Below are 23,257 nucleotides of genomic sequence, written 5' to 3' on the forward strand. Positions count from 1 at the left end.
GTAACAAAAGGAGACTAAAATGTGGGAGTTAGACGGCGTTGAGGTTCGTTTCTATTATGGTTTTTGATGGTAGTACGAGCTTGACTGATTTTTGAGGGATGAAAACCAACAAGGCTCATTATTCATCCCGATTTCCTGCCTTTGGCCTTGGTTTCGGGTCTCTCCCGCAGAAGAATTCTCTGCATGCAGATCCACCTGTTGTTTTCCCTCCCTCGGTTTCATGGACCCTCCTCCCTCCGCACTCTCCTGCCTCCCCTGTTTGCATTAAATATGAAACAGTCTCGCAACTCTCTTGCGAGGGGACTCCCATTTCGGGTTTAGATAGCCAAGAGAGCTGCCTTGAATGAGCACATATGAATAGGCGGGGCATTTGAAGATTGTTTCACTGGGAGGTCCTACTTCAATCATTTCAGCTGTCCGCCCAGTATAATTGTTCCTTAGTCTCGCTAGAGAGGGTCCCAGGACTGCGGTTTGACTTGAGACGTACATATATGTCGATTCCTTCGAGAAGGAGCGAGTTTTTTTTTCCTGCGGGACGTTGAGGGCTGTCGGAAGGGGAAAGGTTATTGGGCGGTTGCCGGGATAAGAACAATGGACAGCGGAGTGGGTGGAAGGTGGTGATAGCTTTTGGAATTGGGGAAGGGTGGGAGTTAGCGCACGGCTTCAGGTTGGCGGTTGAGGAAACTTCGGATCTCGTGAATCCTGCAGCGTGTTGTCTATTCAGAACACGATTTTCATTGCACTATTAAATTGATAAGCATTTATATTGATTTGTATTGAGGTATTTTAGATGACCAAGATGGCGCTGATGGCAAACAGAAAATGTTTCAAATGTTGCTGTCAGAATTCTTTTTCTGCTGCAAGTAATTTAGGAATGAGTGCGGAATCAAATAACTCCGTGGCTGGAGTACGTACTTAAGCTCTCCCCTAATTCTGAAGTAAAAACATCGGGTAATAACTAATTGGGCAATGTATGAGGGTAAAAGGCTCGTAAATTAGAAAAAAATACTCTTTATATTTGGAATACTATGGCCTAAATATTGGTTTTTCGAGTCGAAGAATTAAATGAAAATGTTCAAAAGCGTAAGGATAGCGATCCTCTCTGCCTTAAACAATGAATGTTTTAAATTTGAAAGAAATATATTTTTTTATTAAAAGTTTTCCGAATCGACAGCAGCGAACTGGAAATTTATTTTACATTTGTACAGATTTATGGATGAGGTAATGGCTAGCGGTATTCCTCATAGTTCTACCTGTTAAAATTTCGTGTTACCCGGAAAATATGATAAAATGTCCAATTATTTAGCATGGAATGTTTAACTCTTAGAAGCATAAGGCAAAATATTATAATATAATAAGGCTGATTATAACGGCAAAAAAACTAAGTCTAGCAAACAGTCTATGATGCCATCACAAATACCCGTCCCTATCTACGGGTAGGCATGGTCGAGGGAAAGAAACCGCATAATATGATATTATTCCGCGGGAATGTCTGGAAAGTCATGACGCATTTGGCTAAAGATTGGTAATGATGACAGCAGTGATGCTAATAGAAAATTCTTCAATATTAAATTGTATTGATGGGCCCGATTGGGTCGCAGTTTTTCATGGAGCTTCTAAAAAGTAAATGAATTGCTTCCAACCGTTCTCTATAAAATCTTACGATAGTAAGGATAAATCAAAAAGCATATGCATCACTTACCTCGTGCTATTTGTATATCCGGCATGCAACAGTCTGCGATCGATTGCGCACTTGGTATTTGTAAATAGGAACATTCCCTGTTTATTTTGCGATGGATGTTAATAGAATAAGAAAAAGCGCTCTGAAAGAACTTATGGGTGGAAAGCTGCAGTGTCATTATTGATTACCTAAGTCAATCTTTTGAAAACTGACGTGAAGTATGTGATATCGAGTAATAAATCACCTAAAATCACTTTGAGACACTGCAGTGGTCGCCAACCTTTCGGGCCGTACGGACCACTTAACCGTTTCGAATGCCGAGGAATACCAACGTTTTTTTTTAAAGGTTTAAACTCCCATGAAATAATAACCATAAAAGTTCCATTTTATTAATTTAAATCGGCAATTATAATTGCTCAACTATAGTAAAAGAATTAGATCTTGAATAATTATAACAATTGTGTTAGAGTGACATTCGTTCGTTGCCGCTTGTTTGAAAATTCTACAAGTGGTCCATCAACCACCGGTAGGCGACAGCTGACATAGTCTACTGGGAATTTGAAACTTCCTTTATTTTGATTAACTATGCTGAAGTAGGATTTTCTTTTAACATTCTTCGACGCTGTACAGATGCTTTCCGTTCTAATAGGAACTGGTCATGATATTTGCCCCATCCAAATGGGGGTGGGAGTAAGAATGAAGAGGGAAGGGTACGATGAATGGCGAGCGTGGAATGGTTAAAGAAGTGAATCTCAAGTTCTCAATTAATTATGAATAATACCAGTAATAATCAATACAAATAACAAAGAGCAAAAGCATCTTCCTTACTCCCACTCGCGTGAGGACTGCGCTGACAGCATGATTGATCCAAATATGAAATATTTTTGAGAACGGAGGCGGTTTGGGGTCGCGGTGAGAATTAATACTACGGAGTAGAGTAGGGATTTGTAACCACTTTGATGCAGAGGTGGAAGGGATTGGAAAATGCCGAAAACAGTTTGAAGTAACAAATAAATGGATAACCCTTCCACTGAAAGCCACCAATTAAATAATGATGCCACCACCGGCGCTTTGAAAATTTGAGGCTGCGATTTTGTCAGTCCTAGAATTACCAGAATTCTAGGAAATACAAGGGAGGACTGGGCGCCTTATGGGAAGAAATTGCCCTAAATGTACCCTTCAGGACGCCTTGGAGCATTGCACGCACCGCTGTTTTATCGTGTCAACTATCAAACTATCATTAAGCTTATGGATATCTTTTGTATCCAACGTACGCTCACCTATGTGTACATAATTTAATGAGAGATGGGTTATTCCTTTGCCCATCACATCATACATCAGGACAGGTCATAGTCATCATCGTGTTTCCCACGACCCACCTTCAGTGTGCAGAAGCATTTCTACCCACTCAACCTAACTCGATATCAGAATCTACGTTTTTCGGGTTTACGAGTGAACCACTCAACGAAAAAATACTCGTCAGGAAGCTCTACATGTATGAAACGAAATGCAAAAATGAAATTCGTCGGAAAGAGTTGAGTAATTTAATTAAATATTTTGTAAAATTTTATCTCACAAAGCGGGGATTAACTAACACACAAGATCAAGGAAACTACCGAAAACAGAAGATAGAAATGGAGTTAGATTCGTAGAGGCCAAAAAAATTGGGAAAACTGCAGCGGAGTACTATCGGAGGAGCCGAGCATTCGACATGGCGAAATGTTTACGTAAAATTTGCGGTTCATTCATAGCTAGGACCCCCTTAACTTTTTAATCATACTGCCCGAAGAGACAAAGGATTGAAATTTATGAGAAATATTTTATAAATAAGCTCTTCACTAAAAATGTGTGCATAAAATAACTTTGCTTGACTCGTTAAGTGATATTTCGTTCATTAAATGAAGAACACAATATATTTTTTCATTGTTCTTTGTTTTGGTACAGGTGGTACCAAAATAAAGAACAGTGGACAAAGACATCGTGTTCTTCATTAAATGAACATGAACTTCCACAAAGTTGAGCCGGAAACAATCGAATAATATTTCGTCTTTGACTAACTCGTTGCAGCCTTGTATTTAATGTCGCCAATATTGCAGAAACAATTATATCCACGTTTTCTTTTGGCAGCGCATTAATTGCAGGGAGTATCTTTCAATGCTCGTCGAGTTTTCCCGAAAAGCTCCTGTGTGCCTAAATACGTAATCAAATATATTTTTGGGGCAATTCAGCTTGCAATGGTGAATATGCAAATTTAGATATTCTACATAGATCGTTTAACATTTCCAACGGTGATACAAGGACATAAAGGCAACATGCTTCTTTTGAATGAATAAATAGGCTGTATGGAGCCAAGATCTTCAAATATGGACTAAGTTAAGGAAAAATTAATGTAACATTTTATAGCGTTTTCACTTCATGAATGGAATTTCTTAACTTTGACGTTTATAAATAAAAAATAGCGAGACCAAACTAAGTTATTACAAAATATAACGCACATTCTGAAACTCAACCTTTAATTGTTAACGTAATATTGGTGCATTTAAATCGATGTTTCTCTGTGAAGAGTAAATGGGCAACGTCGTGAATTTTGGATTACGACTCGCAGTCTATCTTTAGAATTGGATATTTGCGTTTGCGGAACTGCGGATTCTCGACTGGTGTTAATTTAGAATTTAGAGTTGTTTGATTCGAAAATTATTTTCTTGACATAATAAATAAAATCCTGGTAAACAAGTGATGGAATCACACTTAAATCTCCCCTGAAATTTTATGTTCTGAAGCAGAAAGATCCACAGAGATGAGCATCAGGAAGATTTAGCCAGAAATTGATGTATGCAGATATCTAGCTTGATATATGAAGCTACGCCCAGTATTTTTGTGGCCTTTTATCCTTGAAGATAGTGGTATTCATTCGCGATGAGTTCTAGCCCGAGCATCGTTGTTTGGTGTCATCTGTTCGCAAAATAAACTCTCCTAATATTTCCTCAGCCTGATACACGTTATCCAATTTGAATTACTATGACTAATAAAATAATATACCTTTATGGACATTCGTTTCAGATTCTTGACTTGTTCATTATATTTTTTATGTAGGAATAGTATTATTTCTTGCACAGGCTCATACCTGTAGATCGAGAGATATTATGTCACGTTCAAACTTAAGCCTTACGTGCATAACTTGGAAAATTGATGGAAAAGTGAATTTCATCATAATCGAAAGCGCTTGACTACAAAAGTATTGACTCCTTGATGATAGAAAATGATTTTTATGGATCTATTATAGCGATGGCCTTTTTATTCTTCAAATGAGTTAAATAATGCGTTAATAAATAGGTTTATTTATAGTGATCCTAACAGTGGAACTTTCTTTAGAGTGTACGAGTTCGACAAAGGGATATGAATAATTTTTTGTGATTGTCAACGGAAAATAAAACCATAAACTCAGTAATCAACGTTTAGCTCGGTTAGGTGAAGGTAGAGTTCACCCAGTACGAAGCCCAATGGCGTGGGAAATTCACACATCAGGGTAGGGGGGCCAGTTCCTTTCCCTGAGCCGGCTATGGTAAAAAATGAGATGTGGCTTTCGGTGAGTCGGACTTTAGTGTGGGTGTGTCTAGTGATTGAGTCAGCATCTGCAACAGCTACCATCGGAGATGTCGGGGTCAGTGACCTTACGATCCTTACCGATCCATCCCGAAGGAGTAGAGCAAAATCGAATTTGGTTTCATATATGATACAGGTATATGTGTATATGTGTATGTGCGAGAATATGAGAATAAAATTTGCGATCTCTAGGAGAACATTTATGTGCAGCCGAAAATTTCATCTGTTGAGTGCTCTTTGAACACAATAGGAAAAACTTTTCACTTTGATTTCCTATCTTGTGCGTCTTACAATTAGGTCATGCTCATAATGGCGTGTAGTTGGAGAGGAGGACGGGATAGAATGGGGAGATGTCTTATACCAATGGCTATCGGGATTTGGTAAAATATTTCACAACCAAGAGGGAGTGAAAAGGATAAATAAATAATTTGAAAATGAGTGAAACATTTTGTTGCCTTGTCTTGTGAAACTGGAAACTTTTGACAAAAGTTTGGAGGTTCGTCAGACCTTGGCCTCTTTAATGTAGGCCGACCGATACATTTGCCCCCTCTCCTCGACTCTTCCCTGGCCTCGCCTCTGCCTGTTACTCATGAGATTTTGTCGGGGCGTCGTTCATGGCGGAATCAGAGGATGGAATGGATCCGATTTGAATTAGTTCCGTCTGCTTCTCGAATTCCATTCTCTCACAACTCCGCCTCAATAATAATCTCCGTATGCGCGTACTTCGTCTTCCCTTTCGCTCCCTCATCTCTTTTCTCCTTAATTCTTTATTTTACCCACACCAAGACCCGCCCACATGCTGCCACTCCTCGCTGAAGATTTTCAAGGACAGCTATGGCATCGGCGACAACTCCTATTTTTTCGTTGGCGATAAAATACATATGGTCTTGGCATTCACCCTTGAGAATTTTCGAGTTGGGTGCGGTCCTTTGGAAAAAAATCTTATTTATTTTTTTCTCTTCAACATTGGCATTAACTGCGTTTCCAGGAAATTGATTGAAAGTTGGGATACGCAAACCAATCATTCGATTAGTATTTTTTTGTCCACGTCTGCGATTTATTTTTCTTCAAGTTTTGAGACTCCGGGTGATCCGACTGTTTTTGCTTTAATGGTCAGAGGAAACAAGGAGATTTCTGAATGGACGAAAATGTGTTCCCTCACTCGGATTCGCGTCGGATCAAGTAGCTACCACGGAGAATTGCCCGTTTAGAGCGTAAAAAAATTCCTGCTCTGCGGAAGTAGGCGTGACAAATTAGCCCGAGCACATTTTAGCGCAGCCAAGGTGACGTGGTGACTTAATCGCTGGCTGGTGGGGAACGCGCGTGTGTTAGTCGTGTCCGAATCGGATCGTTTGTTATGGGGCTTGGCCTTGCCTTTGGATCTCGATTATGCACGAGAGATGTGTTGACGCTAATACTCTGTGGCCTTTGGCTTTAAATTATAATTTCCACAATGGTTGGCACCGCCTCCTCTGGCATATTCCAACTTTTCTCGCGTCTTGATTTTTTTTTGCCCGTCCCAGTGTTCCTAGCCGCCGACTGACAATAACTGTCTCCGTCACCTGTCTCAACGATTATGTCGTGTGCGGATCTGTTCTGTTGAAAACCGTAACCTTTTACGTCTGTAATTAAAAAATAATTTCTTCTTTCACTATGCCCGTGAGTAATGCTCTCCATCATGGTTCTCTTCTTCTGTATAGTAGTGACCATAAAAATAATTTGCCTTCGATCGAATTTTTGCACCTCAGAGGTAAAGCATAAATAAAAATCATAATAGAAATTCTCGTGTGCAAGCGTATGGCGAGTTACAGTGCTTGCTTTTCCGATATTTATGAGGCATTTTTTGTTGCACTGCTTTCACTGCCGTTATCTGGATTTTCAGCTATATGATGGAATTACTTTACACTTAACATGGGCGGTCTGTTACCCGCGCTAATGATTCTGGATGCAGATAATAGGATTGTTCTGGTGGCCACGAGGAATTAAATGTGGCTATTGACTAACACTCTAACCAAGCAAAAGGTTAATACTGATTGATGATTTTATTTTTCGAAGGACTAATAGAGAAATACTAGGAGAACGCAATTCTAATTGTCATTGTGTATCATATTTTTGATTTTTCCATTAGTGCATACTGCTTATGGTGTGCTTTGACCAATAAATGTTACGTTTTGTTTAAATTAAATATCCTGTCGAATAGGTTCTTTAATTTTTATGATCCAAAAAATGCTCCAAACGGTAGACTGCCAATTCATTTTGACTAATTAAACTTAGAAAATAGGTCTTGTCCAAATTTAACCCTGAAGAAATGAATGAAAATAAATGGAAAGTTGATTCAACAATGAAAGAAAAAAGAAATCACGTAGCCTACTATATCTGGAATGATTTCTGATCGATTGAAGAAGGAAGGAGAAATCATATGACTAAAGTGAGGTTTGACCGTGGTAAAATTTCATATTCTATCAAACAGGTGGAACTATTTATGACATCCAGGCGCTAAATATAATAGAAAAAATAAAAATGAAGCATAATTATTTCTTCTACTCAGGGATATGGTTGTCCTGGTGTGGACGACTAACCGAAACGCCAGAGTTCGACTTTCGGGCATGCCTCTGAGCACCCTGAACTTAACCCGAGATGTGTGATTTTTCGGGTACCAGAACTTCTGGGAAACCTTAGGAAAGGATCTGGTTCCCCTACTCGGATATGTAAATTTCAGACGTTTTTTTCGGGTTGATAAATGTGTTTATGATTTTTGTATTTCTTCTAATATATTTTCGCTGCCAATAATATCTTACGGTAATGCAGTAATTTGCCGCGAAAATCGTAATGGACAGTTTTTATGAGAGTCCCTTTTTGTTTAAACTGCTTCGTAATATTCATTTTTAACTTGCTCAAGCTGTTATGACAAATTCATCTCTTCTGGATCACAGCTCCAGTGTGGTGGTAAGGTTTACGCGCCTTCTGGTTTTGAGTTCTGTACTAGAACTCCTGGTATGGTCACCTAATGAAAAATGTTTGGATGGCAGGGACCTGAGGTAAGTAGTAAGCGCCGTGTAGAAATGGCTGCCAAAACAGTCATTTATTGTAATGGTCCCGCCTTGAACACACGACTGGAGAAAACAACCACTAGATTACGCAACTCATGTGATAAATACAAATCGTATCGAAATTTCAATCTGGCCAACTAGCGCATTTTGCCAATTGGGGTGGGAGTCGAGCAACTGTATAGGCAAGGCTGCAATACAAAAAAATTCCTTTGAAAAACATTAAATTATCAGCAACTAAAAAGAGACAGTTAAAGAACTAGTTTAGGGCCAGATAAAAATGTTTTTTTTTAAGGTGGACGCTTGGTCGACGTTTATGACTGACGATTTATAATAAAATGATGCCAGTGATGGACAGAGCACGTGTAAATATTTTGCTTATATACGGGTCCATTAACAAAGAGTGCTAGACTAGTGCAGTGGAAACTAAAAATAAAATTATTTTTAAGGGATTTTAGAGGATAGGAGTAGATGTAATTAGCGTAACTACTAAGAAATAAATGGCGGAACTGAGTTAATTATCGCAGAAAAAGAAGAAGAAAATAAACATTTTAGAATGTAGGAATAATGTCTAAATATTGTGGACTGTCGTAGAAGAGTTAAAAAAATGATTATTGAATAAATGTAATGATATCTTCGAAGTATGTATTAAAATTTGAATTATTAATTGAATATCTCTACGTTCAATAGGAATAAGTATAAAAAAGAGTGAAAATAAAGACTACTTGCTACACGCATTTTTTATATTTGAGTTTTTGCATTCAATGCATATATATATATATAAAGTAAGAGTTTAAACTATTTTTAAACAAATATCTGCCCAGCTAAAAGCTTTGCTTGCTTATTCTTAACCTCAATACAGCCTAAAATAATTTGTCATACAAAATAGTGTACTGGAAAAAATATCGAAAGGAAAATGCCTAAACGTGATTTGCAGGTGGTTAGACATGCCAGGTGTGAGGAATAAACTTAGTTTGTTCGGCTAAACGGAAATAAATAGGTGCACTTTTAAATTCAAAATGATGGGAGGTGTTACGATAATTGAATAGTATTAAAATCGCTTATGAACTGGCCAATGCTTCACTACTTGGGACTTTATTATTTCAATATTAGTTTTATTTCCATAAATTCTTATCCATTTCCTCTCCTTGCCGGCAAAACCCCTGATGTTTTCTTTTAATAGATAAGTGACCACATTCGCCGATAATGATAAAAATATCGCCCTCGCTACTTTCATAATATTTGTCTGCAACTCCAATCCTCAGCCCTTTCTTGTGCTCTTTATCGTTCTTGCCGTACAAATGTGTATGACCCCGATTGAACTGGTAATTTTGTAGCGATCGCTTCGCTTATCTGGAGGCCTCAATTATTTAAAAAACATTGCTGGATTAAAAACTTGCATGATTTGGCCTCACGTTAGCTAAAGCAAGTGTAATATTTAAACTTTGTTATTAGTGCTTAATAAGTTCTTTCTTGTCGTTTCTATTGAACGGTAGCCAAATTTGAAGGCACTTGCTGTACTGCATGGAAAACTTTTGATATAATACAGATTCTCGAACTATTTCCATTTTGTGAATCGCTATTGTGCGATATGGATTATTTCCTGAGAAGTAGTTTTGGACGTCTGGTACAACTTGTTAGGAATAGAGTCAATAGGTTTCCAAGGAATCGATGAAGGGATTCACATGATAGTCATGTGAAATTCCTGGAACAATTATATTTCATCTCGTGAATCAATGCATCTTTAGGTTTATTGAAAGTGACAAAATGGGATTTGCAGGCGTTAGGTTGACAGGTTTGCCAATCCTTTTTTGAAGGCTTCAATGACGCCAATGATCCGTTTGGATTGATCGATATCAATAATTTTACTGACTTAAACTCCGTCATTACAGTTGAGTCTATTGAGTCCTGGTGAATATGATTTATATATGCGTTTAATCAATGTTCAAGGCTTCCCCGAGAATTGAAAAATATCTATTCAAGTGACCATTTATGGCTGAGGCCTCTTTAAATGGACGGAAATTTAATGACGGCATATTTTAGGCTTTACGCTTTAAATTTAACGGCCTTCGCCAATTTCGTATTTGCGGTTAAGGAATCGTGGGCGTATGTGAGCTGGCGTAGAGATCGCAGCTCTCTGTCCGATGGCCGAAAAAGGTGAGTTAATTCTCTCTCCGGGGTGACGCAGCGTCAAGGAGCGCGATGGGAGTCTTCCGCGCCGAGCAATAAATTACTGACTTCGTGTTTGTTTGTACAAAGTTATCTCGCGGGGTTTCTTTCTCGTCAAACTTGGTTGGTCATTGGCTAAATGACTCCGGAACGGACCTTTTTGCGATCGTAGAGTTTGAATATTCTATGGCCGTGGGGGGCGAGTGTGGATGGTGTGGGCTGGGAGATTTCGTGCCCGTGTCGTGACAGGCACGCCTCTTCACACGAGCCAGAATAGTGTGTGATGCGTGGTGTCTATCGGAGATGGAGATAGGGAAGGGGGAGAGGAGGAGAGCAGTGGCGTGAGCAAGAATTAAGAGGGCAAGGGTAAAGGAATGGAGCTTGAGTGTAGGATACGTAGGTATTGACTAACCGGGAGATCAAAAGGTTCTCTTCGAGTCGACAGACATGTGACCGATAGGGCGTCCGAACCGGAGAGAGGGAGCATGAGGGGGAATAAATATTAATGCACACCGAGCGTCTGTATTCGTGATGCACTGGCTGTATTTTTAGATTCAGTGTGGCCTTACGGCATGCTAATCGATTGCTGAATAATGTTTAATCGATAGAGTAAGGGAAAACTTCGAAATACTTCAGTCTCAAACATATCAATTTGGGAATAGGTGGCGTCAGTACCATCTAAAATGCTGATAATGTATTTGATCTAATTGATTATCATTTACGTTTGATATATTTATGATTTTAGTGAAATATTACATAATCTTATAAAATACTTCGTAATGTGTTTCTATTATTTCTTTGCTATATCGTTTATTTTACCACTGCTCATATGTGTAATAATGTATTTTATAATTTTCCAAAATTAACGCTGATCGGTATCAACTGGTTGCTCAAAAATCTATCTTTTAATAGACCGAATCAGTTAAAAATTGATCTCATGTTGCATCCTGCTGTAGTGCATATATTTTCAAATAGAAGTATTCATTTTGGAATTTTGATAATATTGAAAATTTAAAATCATCGAGTTGACAATTTTGTTTCTCGAACTCATCAACTCGTAATCATTGTCATCGGTTATCAGCCAGGGGATTGATTTATAGAAAGCCATCATGATGTCCTGTTGCAAGCTATTTTATGCATTTCTATATTGATTCTTATTCTTTCCTCTTCCATCCCTCCTCGCTTCCCGTAATGCATGATTAGTTTTGCTCTTTATCTCACTCCTTCCATGGTTCCCATGCCATTAGAAACTTCAGTTTTCTATCTTCCCTCGGAATGTGCCCGATTAGTTTTATCTCTCATTGCCACTATCTTCCAGAGACCTGTCTTCTCTTGTCTTCGAAGAATTTCATCAGTCCCTTAATGTATCCATCTCAATTTCATCATAATCCCTCTTTAATACCTCGTGTGGTGCATCTGGTCTGTTCTCCTCTTCTGAAGTAGAACTCATCTATTAGTAGTACGCCCTGTACTGGCTTTCATTATCCTTTAAATGCCTACCTGCATGCCTGAAACATATATAGTATAAATAGCATGTGCTGAGGCTATTGATTGTTGACCCCGAAAATAGTTGTTTATTCTAAAACTCGCATCGCTTGGGCTACATTTGCTCACCATCTCCTCGTTTCCAAGCTCTTACTTACCCAGTGGGATTTCAGTATTCTGCTTCGACCATTCGTATAGGAATTAAAGCTTATTTCGAGTACGTCTACATTTAACAATACTTGAGTTTTCGGTTATTAGCGCGTTTCAGTTTAAAACTTATATACGCAAGGAGGATGACTGTGCATGACAAAGAAACTTTTTATGGAGGGAATTGATGAAAGTAAGGATGCATAGAAAAGGCTCGTTTAAACTTAGGCATAGAGCGTGGCCTTGCTGGGCTGGGAAACGTGGTCGCTGAAGCAAAACGATAGGCGTACATTGGAGTCTTCTAAAATTTGGGTGTGGGGAAGGATGGAAGAGGTGAAGTAGACGGAAAGGAAGACAGACGAGGAAGTGCCCAGCATGATGGGGGAGGAGAGGGGATTGCTGGGTGAAATCCAAAGGAAGCAGGGAAAATGTGTGTACAGTATTTTGATTGGCAATGAGATGTCGGAGACTGTGATAAGGACTTCAGGCATTCGGGTTAGAGGTAGGAGAAGGATACGGATTCTGGGCGGAATGGGAAGAGATGAAGGCAAAGGTATGGGGAATCGAACAACATTTTATTGGGGTGTCAGGTGAGGCTAAGAGATTTAGGAGGGCCCAGCCTCTGTCCACCCAAAAACTACCTTAAACGGTAAACTACCAAATAATAATAATGCCCATGCGAGGGGAAGCAAATCAGCACATTGTAAAAATATCGTCTAATTACTATTTTAAATTTGTAAACCCGCACCAACCATGTCTTACTCCTCTTGGTAACACTGCCCATCCCGGCTCTTCATCCGCCACCCGCACCTGAGCATTTTGACATGTTCATGCTACAGATGAGTCACCCATTCCTCCAATCTATTCCTATCTTTTTTAATATTTCTCGTACATTGATTCTTCCCAATAACACCCAATCAAACGCCTTATCGACATCTAATAAACTAGCAAATATTATTTTCCTTTCTATTAGTGATCTCATTACTGTTGGGGCATCACGCGCACCTCTCCCCTTTCTGGATCTTAACTCATCATCCCTCAGGTAATCATTAGTCCTATTATTTTATTGATGATTCTAATGATGGCCGGCCCCGGTGGCGGCGGGGTAACGTCCTCGTCTGCCATTCCAAGGGTCGCGGGTTCGATTCCCGCCTGGGTGAGTTTCCCTCCATCTAGGGCTTGGGTGTTTGTAAATGTGACATTGTTATCGTTGTTAATAGTTCGATGTAAAGGCCTAAATGTGCTGTTTTCGGACTTATACTGAATAAATAAATAAATAAGAACCCCTTTGGCGGGCGTAAAATCAAACTTATTACTCGATTGTCCTCACATGTGACTGCCTTTCTCTTTATTGGGCCATAAAGAACACTAAGCTAACAATATCTTCCGCCCAAATTTCTCCCCGATAGACTCAATGAATTAGCTCATAGGAGCTTTTTCTTCCACGTTTTCCTTGATCCTGACGTCGTTTTCCGGAAATATTATCTATCCCCACGGTCTTATGTGGTTTTAATTCACTTAATGCCCTTTATATCTCGAATTTAAGTATACCTGCACCTAAGTTATCCTCATCAACGTCATACTACCTATCTTTGTCTAAAATTGCGGGCCCAATGCATGGATATACATGTATATCCATATCGGTGTATGTCCTAAATATTGTGTGAGAAATTTTATTATTCCATGGTGTAGTTACGCTCAATGTAGGCGCTTGATGTCGTACTTTGTTGTAATATCAAGATTTGAATTGGAATTGAGCATTGAGATGCTCAAACGCCACAGTAAAATTGACATTTATTTCGGTTCTTAGCTGCCCGATAACGAAATGTTATTTAACTTGTGATTTTGCGCACTGAAATGCGGCAAAGCTCTCCCTCTATTGGAAATAGAGGTTTGTAAGCCACGTCTTCTCTCCCTGTCTCCCCAAAGTAAATAGCTACTTGTCAAAATTTGTTTAGCAGCATTTTTGCTGGCGCCATGCATTAGCTGGAAGCATCTCTCGCGACTTAAATCAAACATTAACAAAGCTGGTCCGAGTGATGTGTGTAGGATGCAAGGGGTCTTAACTTCGTGTACAGAGTTCGTCTTATCATATGTGTCGTAAATATTTCGTTCGCTATCTTTGTTCCCGCTGCTAGGATCTTCTGGGAATAGGACACTGCTACCGCAGTGAGGAAATTGCTTTGCAGCTTCATTCTTCGTTTGTGCGTGAAGGTATTTTGTGAGGATATGACGTAAGGATCGAGGCTGGGCAAGGATCTGTGTCAACGGACCGTGAGAGACTCGTAAGAGATTAAGTGAAATACTCATAGATTTCACTTTTACCAATTTTTTAGCGATAATTGAAATAATGAATTAGCAGTTGTTATGATTGTTACAGTCGACATTTGTATAGGATATTCTTATGCCGATTCTCATTTAATGCTCAGTATTTTTTTATTTTATTCATATTCATATAGAAGTACATTTCCATTCATGGATTCGTTATGTTTAGGCACTTTCTTCGAAGTTCTATGTGCAGTTGTTTCCTGTTGCTCTATATGATGTTTTTTCCACAACTTTTATGCATGAAAATTATACGATGCACCAGCGCACAAGGTATTCTTCTAACCTGTAATTCACTGCAATGGTCGCATAACCAGGAATTCACTGCAACCAATTTTCATAATTTTTGAGATATTATAATAGCATGTGTTGGTATTGTATCCAATTAAATGAGAACGCAGGTTTATTCTGCATTTTATTCAAGTCATTTTCATTCATTTATGGTTATTCTAGTTTCCATTCTGATGATTGGATCTGAATTCTCTCCAACCGTTTCCGATTCATTCATTAGTCTAACCCAGCGTATTGAATGTGAATACTTTTGTCACGGTATGATATCAATTTATCGCTATGGTTTACATTTGAATATTTTTTAAGTTCATTTATTTTCCACCCACCAATTATCTCCTGGAAAACTTCGAGAATCTATTTTATTCCCGCTCAACTTTGAAGATGTTACCCATGAAGACCTTCCATCGCTCCCACATCGCACAAGTGATGGAATAAGGTGTTTGGAGTGTGTATAAAAAAGCCTTGTTCGATAGGCAATTGCTGTAGGTATTATATGCTGGCTTTTTATGGTGTTCAGTCTGGTCAAATAAAGAAGTCGGGAATAAGATAAGGCAGTGAAAGAAGAGAGGAAAGAAATCCGACTTTGGCGTCGAGTCAACTCAGCGAAAGGTGCCAAGAAATCACCGAGTGAAACAGCCCATCTGACTGTCTCCCCGGTGCACTTGAAATATCGTCCACGAAACGTGAGAATGGGATTCGGAAAATCATCCTCCTAGCTTAAGGTGATCACTAAGATAATTGATTCTGATTGAGGGTGTGCAATGCAAACTCCGAGGAATGTACTGGAGTTTAACATAATATTCGACGCGACACAATGTGGAAGTGACATAGTGCATAAGTAAAATTGCAAGAGGAGACGATTTTTCTGATAGAACTCTCTTTTAAGTGTTTCAACGCTCTTTAATGTGTTTATTATTAGTAGACGGGGAATATCTTGTCATGTTCACCTTAGTTTATCTTCCGCCTATCGCTGCTAACTGAAGCCGTGCTGCTCATTTGGTTCATAGTGATTGAACGTATTATCGCTGATTGAGCTTGGTAAAGTATTTTTGTAAAAGTATATCCTGAAAATAATCCAAGTCCATCAACGAGAGAATGCGTTGCAAATATTTTACTCACCGGTGAAGTATTCCAATTGGGATAGGGATGTGAAAATGTGCAATTTTTGGAATTCTCCAGGCATCACATCACCATTAAATAGCGTTCGAAAACGGCATTTCCCTGGCTAAAAGACGCTTTGCTACCGCACCATCGGAGTCATACGTGGACAAACTGCTAGTCGTCCCCCGCTTCTGACCAGCTTTGTGGCAACTTCGAGCCAGCGATAGCTCTTTTCCCATTGCCCATGCCCACCTCTCGAGCATCAGCAGGCCAGCCATTCCATACCGTCCTCACTCTCTGCTCCGACGGCCAGCACCCGTTGGCATTTTCATAATATATTCGCCAAAGGGGAAAGGGGAGGGGACAGGGATGAGGAGGGTGGCGGTCCCTTCCTTTGCCCTAAGGTTTCCTGGTCCTCCTTCCCGTCTTCTTCATTGCTGCTGCTTTCCGCCACTCTTTCCTTCTCCTCACGTGGGAGATATGGGTCTCCCTAACACATCTCCCCGCTTCTGAAAGAGCAGCTCTGTTTTCGTTTTATGTGCCTTAATCTGTCACTCCTTCTTCAAACTCCCCTCTCACTCCGCCCCTGCATCCAAGAATCTTTTTTCTTCTCTCATGCATCCAACCCCGAGTTTTCCCTACGTTTCCAACCCTTATTCTTACTGATGTACCCTTCCTTCCGCTTCCTTGGAAGAACCTTAAAGGATTTACTGCTGACAACCTTACTCCATCATCTCTTCCCCCCTTCTCTTTAAGGGTAACTCTTTAGTCCATTTACCGTTGCTAACGCCTCTTCCGTCGTTTTCTCCTTATTTATTCCTTCCCTATTATTAAGTCGTAGAACTGGTTCTATTTTGGCCCCCCCACTTCTAGAAGAAAAACCGGGGGTTACGTTCCCCTCACGACAACAATGTTGGGAATGTCTTTCAAAGTTGGAATCGTAGTCAGTGACATTTTTGTCGCACACATTTAGAAACCAAACCTTTATCTTTATTTTTCCCGCTGTGCTCCCAGAGTTTACCATGCAAATTTATGTTTAAATAATAAAATCATCTGAATTACGCCGTAGGGCAGGAAAGTCAAACCGCATAATGTGATCCATTAAACAGTCAGCTCCAAAGAGGACTTCTGTTCTTAAAATACAATATGGCTTAGTATATTTTTACGGTAGTCACTTTCCCTTCACAAGTTTGGTTTAATATGGCTTTACTACGTTGACATAATTTCAGGGACTTTTGTAGGGAACTTCTGATTTTTTTCTCCTGAAATATTGTGGATTTCGCATGCGTAGTGCAATTAATGTGCATAGTATTTTATATTCTTTTTACGAGGCATTTCCCACGCTGGGGCAGAAGCAAAGACCTTGTTAGATAAATGGCATTTAGTATTTATTCTTGAGATCATATTGATGAGACGCGATGTGGATAGAAACATGAAATGTCGGAATTTTAACGACGTAGTCCACCAGTGGAAATTTACGGGATTTGAAGCTACGTATATTCTGGCCGCTGGACGGCCTATTCGTATATGGTGTGACTGACGCAACCGTGCCCATTATAATAAAATATTTAATATTTATTTATTGTTCTTAGCCATCCCAGTTTTTCAAAATGCGCCGTGCGGGAAAGTGTGGGCGATCTTTTTATATAGTCTCCGCTGAGAGAATTTCTCTCGTCCAGTTGCACTCACGACCCGAAATATCGCCGAGCTTCCCAAGAATCCATTTCATCGCCTCTCCCATCCCGCTCCTACTGCCTTTACATTTGTGCCCTCATAAAATACCTCATCTTTTTTTATCCCACGCACAAGAATGCCGGAAGTAAGGGGGCGAAAAACGTATTTTTTTGCAACACAAAGAGCGGTCCATTTCGTGGCCGGGAGAGCCTTTAACGGTTCATATGCAAGGGGACCACTCGTGTTGAGGCGACGAGACGTGTTGAAACGGGGGAGGAGGGAGGAATGGGAGGAGACCAGGGGAGGCAATATAATGTCATAATTTTCATTTAACGTTTCTTGTCAACTTGATTAAGGGGAAGTAAACTTGTCGCCTTCCTACATTTTTTTGTCCCCGGTTTCCGAGGGCGGAGAAGGGAAAGGGGACGGGGTGGGGTCGGACGGAACGGGGGGATGGGCGGGTGTCGGTCTCCTTAAGTGTGGACAGAAGGAAATGAGGGAGGATGTTTGGTTAAGCTCCTCTATCTCCCCTCCTACCACGCTCGCTCCTCCCCGCCTCCCTCCTGAACCCTTGTCTTCGTCTCCTTCCTCAGCTCTTTCGTGAAGACCCTTTCAGGGGCGAGGAGGGAGGGACGGACGCTAGGGCCCCGGGCTCACAACGCCGAAGTCCACGTCGTACGCCTTTCAGTTTGCCCCTCTTGCTTATAAGTCATTACTTTAATTCGGTTAGGAAGAATGCGGCCGCCTCCTAGTTTTTAACGTGAATTTAAGAAACCTAATTGTTATGTTTTATGACTCTTATTTGACATGCCATAATTAACTCATTAGTAATTGTGAGTGCTCGAATCACATCTCGCAGCTTAGATTTTCCTCTTCCTGGTAAGTGCACATGCTACGATGTACGAGCCTACGTGCCACTGAAATTCGACCATAAAAGAATGTCTTTTCGGACTTCTATGGGTAAGCGTTTAACCAGAAAAGGTATTTCTTCTTACAGTATTACTAAGGTATAGTTATTTCGAAAATAAAGCGAAATAATGTCATGATAAGTTTAGGTTATATTTTCGATTAAATGCTATTGTTAGTAAATGATTTTTAGTGATTATTTAACGTGCACGGACGTTAATTGGACCGGGCGGGAAAACCTGCTGCGGCATCCGATTGACTTTTGGAGCCAATTGGTTTAGTGATTTTTTTGTAGCAAGCCTGTTCTTTATAAAAGAGAAATTATTATTGCACTGAGATAGGTTTCTGAATTGGAGAAGTGAGGCGTAAGACGAAAGGTTTTTATGATATAGTCCTCGTAATACCAATAATACATGAAGGCTTTCCTCATCACTACTCTCCTAGATTATGCATGCCCGGGTTCCTGATCGAAATTTTTGATAATTTACTAATGTCATCAGCAAATATCATATGAATTCATGAATATGGGTACTTGACAGAAACTGTGGCCTTCGATTAATTCAAGCTTTTAGGGATAAAGATTTGTGATTCTAGATTGCTCCCATCTGGTATAGTTGGTTTGCTCATCTCTTCAAGCTCTTTTCACTATGTCTGTATTCAGTGTTTCAAGTTGTCTCTCACATCCTAGTAAACAGGCCATAGGAAGTGCTTTATCAAGTTATTTTCTTGAAAAGAAGAAAAATCTTTCCCAGTCATAGAAAAAAAACAATATTTTTACTTAATTTCATAGAATGCTAATCAAATTTAAATTATCACCTTGGGAGTCACATTTTATTTTAGTAATTCTTTTTCTCTGATCACCTTAGCGCTCGATGATTGTTGAATCTTCTTTTACGCACTTTACGCATTGGCATAATGTTATTACTTGTTTGCCTCACATCTCCATTCTTTACTTCTTATTTGGAGTACAAATAGAACGGTTGAGCCTTTATTTGATGTCTAAGTCAGAACAAGATCAGCTTAAAAGTGTGATATCTTAGTTTGTCGCTCCTTTGCTACACGTAAATTTAAATAGGTCCATAGTTATGAGGAGATGAGGGATTTTTGTCTCGTAAACAACAATACTGATATCTTCAGCTTGGCAAATTACTATGAAAATCGCGCAGAGAGAAAGCATTTTGGAAATATGAAAAATAAACAGTATTATAAGAGATTACTTCGTTTGAACAAAGGTGCAAGTTAAAAAATCTACCATAACCACCGCAAAACAAATTTGTTACGGTTACAAAAATGATGAATGCGCGTACATGGGAAAATGTTTTGCATATTGTGTAATATTTTATCTTACGCATAACAGCATGATCTAAATTTATTCATTAGTGTGGAATGATCATGCTGCCTCTGACAACCTTGTGTGTTGCTAATCTATCAGTTAGACGACAAACCAGTTCATTTATGTCAAAGAATATTTTGTCCCTATGCAGTAGGTACTAGTAGTAGAAGTTTTAAGGAAGGCGACCGACAGCTGAGGTAATTTGTATCATTAGGGATGGATGGGAAAGTAGGAAGGATGGAGAGAAACCTGGCGTCGGCATTAACCTATTCTTAACGAAAGGCGCCAAGGGGTCCGCAGTTTAACGTCCCATCCGACGGACGGCGTATTCACTCAAAGTGCTTTCCACAAAGCACCTCAAGAAGGATTGGGATACTACGCAGTAGGTACTTAAAACCAGTATACAAAGGAAACTGCCCGTCAAGGAAAAATATTCCAGAACTGCGCGATTCCGCTATTCATTAGGCAGTGTTCACTGGATATAAAAAATATCACTTTCAGTATTACATATGTCTCTAAATACTCGCCTCCCGAGCGATGAATTTCTGAAGTTAACCTATATGCATGATTTTTGTGTTCATATTTTTGCGAATATTTGAATAATTGTTACTGAAAACGTTAAATAGTTTTTAAAGCGGGATTTTTAGTTGAGATAGTCAGTTTATAAGTGTAATTTGTTTTTCAGTTATCTGGCTAAGGCCGTCATCGGTTTTTGAAGGGAAAAATGTAAAGAAAGATTGTTAACATGTGTAAACACCAGTGTGTTTTCGCCACAGGATTGATAATATAAGTATGCCCCCTCATTGGCGCTGTACTGGTATGAATGGCACGATAACTGCTTCCCAAACATCAGGAGACAAATACGGGGCAATTGAGCTCACTTCCGTCTCGATAGCATACCTGTTGAGAAGGATAATAGCTTCAGGCGTAACTCACACCGCTTGGTAATTTATCGCCGGGGTCTAAAAGAAAATTAAATACTATTCATCAGCCCTTCAGGATCCTACACAGCTTAAAGGCTAGTGAAAAAAATATATGCAGGCCGGTATGTTGACATAGAGGCCCAGTATCGAGATCTCTAATTAATATTTCAATTTACATTCCAATCCTATTATTTTTGTCACGAAATTTATATATTATAATTGTACTTACTAATAATATCAGCGTTACGCTGAGAAACTTGAAACTTCACGAAATCATAAGCGCGAAAAAAATTTCGGCGTATTTCGTGTACTAGCGGTTTGATTGGAAATATTTGGCACTTTTTTCAAAGCGAACCATATTAATTCTTTACAAGTTTTCATTTAATCATGACTGTAGATTGACTAATGGATAATATTTGCTGGCTAAGCAGTGATTTCGTTTCCATTTTCCTCTATGTAAAACTGTTGACATGTCAGAGCAAGGCAAAAGTTATAGTTTAACTTGAAACAATCGTAAGCAGTGAAGGTATTCATAACATTCAAGATTGAAGCAATAAAAGTCGAATTTCACAATAAAAATCAAAACTGAATTTTTTTCTCTGAACCTTGATCAGACATAATTCGATTGTGGAATGGAATCTTCAATCCGTTACAGTCTTCGTTATTCACCAATAGTTTCCGCCGCACTCCATAATGTCTATATTGGATGTTGAGTATTATAGCCAGTTTACAGTGTATAGCCAATGTTGGTAGTCTCATTTTGATAGGTTTAGAGAGGCGTGTATGGTTAATAGTAGTTCAATGATTTCCATGACTTTAAAACTGGGCCAAATTAGTAGTTATGATTTGAGTACAATTAAAGATAAAAGACGTGCCAGGTATACACATAACTCGAAAAGTAATGTACAACTGGGCCAATTGTCGCCTCATTGACCATATTTTGATGGGAATACGTAACAAAACCAATATCACGCGTAATGCCACCGCAATTTTAGCGTCAAACTACCGCAAAGGGAAGCTGTGACCCCCCACTTTACGTATCATAGCGAATTTTGTGGGTGAGCAGAATATGCTGTTCAGTCGAAACCATTGGTGCACTCATAAACCCTCTGTAAATACATCTACAGATATTTCCTCTATTCCTTGTTTTGTTGAAGAATTTTCTTCAATTCACATTTTTACGGTTTTTGTTCCTTCTGTCCTTTAATTTCCTTGGTCCAAGATGCGTGTTTGTCGCCCAATCTTTCGCGGTCATTGCAGTGCATCGCTAACCCCCAGCTTAGAAGAAAAAATACGCTTGTGACATCTTTTACGTTGAGGCATACGTGACTGCGCCCCGAGCCCCGTGAACATCATCTCCACAGTGGTATGAGGGATGGGAGTGGTTGGTGCGGAGGAGAAGGTTGAGTGTGGGGTGATGAGGGGGAGGGCTGGGGGGAAGGGGGGCAGCGTAGGGTGGAGGGAAGAGCCCTGCGCGGTCGTGGAGGGGAAGTATCAACCTTTGAGCGAGTGAGATCTCCGCTTATGCATAGGCGACCCAGTCGTGAAGGAGCCGTCGGGGAGAGAGGGCTACGAGAGCCAGAACAGCTGCTTCTCTGACCGAAAAAAGACTGGAAGGGACGGGTTAGCACGCGTGTGCTCCCGGAGAGTCTCGCTCCTCTATCACGCCCGGCTGATCCCGAGTCCAAGGATCCCGGGCTTCCTCCTCCCGAAACCACGCGTGTTTAACGTCCAAAAGGAAGACCAGCATCATTTCCTCCTCTTATTCTCTCCCCACCCCGCCTCTGGTCCTCAACTCCTGCGAGTTTTGTATTTATTTGAAAAGAAGGAAGGGAGGGAGGGCTTCTGGCAAGCCATCATTATCTACCGCCCTCTCCTCCATTTCCTTTTACGCTCCGAGTCTTCGAGGTTTTCTGCGTGACGGAGGAATTTGCATCTCCACACAAATGTGAGACAGGAGGGAGTTGTGTGTCCGTGGCTCACCGGCTGGATTGCGTGAAGATTTCGGGGTGGGGAGCAACTGAAAAGGATTTCGATGCTCGCGAGCGGCGGTACGCCTTCCGCTTGGTCGGAAGGGTAGGGCAACACCCCATTGATCCCTCGTCTTCTCTCTGGTGGACTGAGCACATTTCGTTTCTCACGTGAGAAACCAGCCGCTTCGCGCTGTGATCGCTCTCTCAGCTCCTCCGTGGTGTGTTTCTTTCGTTGTTTCACTTAGTTGGTGCGTGTGGGTTCACCGGACGCCACGGGAGGAGGCACTAGTCAGGCGCTTTGGGGCGAAGAGCACCTGACGGGGCAATATCCTCGGGAGTGTGCATCCCATCAACGGGGGACTGGAGCAGCTTGAGGTCTTCCAGGATGATGGGGCCTTCTCGCAAGGGTCTGCAGCACTCGATGCGTACGCCCCCGACACCGTGGAGGCCGCTGCTGTTGGTCGCTATCTCCTTGGCGACCGCCGCAACAGGATCTCAGCAGGGATCCCATTCTGCCCCTGGCGTCAACGGCGGAGATTTGGAGAACGCCCTACAGTCTGCTCCAGTCGGAGGGTACGTCAACCTCGAGTATTATTCTC

The 23,257-nt window shown here is 40.4% G+C and overlaps 1 protein-coding gene across 1 annotated transcript in view; it reads left to right on the forward strand.

Moving 5' to 3' along the window:
* The window catches only part of LOC139695093 (probable palmitoyltransferase ZDHHC24), a 55,983-nt gene extending 32,960 nt beyond the window's left edge, over positions 1–23,023 (forward strand). The window contains exon 3 of the mRNA XM_071593719.1: positions 22,904–23,023. Within this exon, the coding sequence (XP_071449820.1) occupies positions 22,904–22,976 (73 nt within the window). The 3' untranslated portion in view covers positions 22,977–23,023. The remainder of the gene's footprint in view (positions 1–22,903) is intronic.
* The last annotated feature ends 234 nt before the right edge of the window (positions 23,024–23,257 follow it).

The sequence above is a fragment of the Hetaerina americana genome, unplaced genomic scaffold (assembly GCF_022747635.1).
Source record: "Hetaerina americana unplaced genomic scaffold, ioHetAmer1.1.p SCAF_6, whole genome shotgun sequence".
Classification (NCBI taxonomy): domain Eukaryota; kingdom Metazoa; phylum Arthropoda; class Insecta; order Odonata; family Calopterygidae; genus Hetaerina; species Hetaerina americana.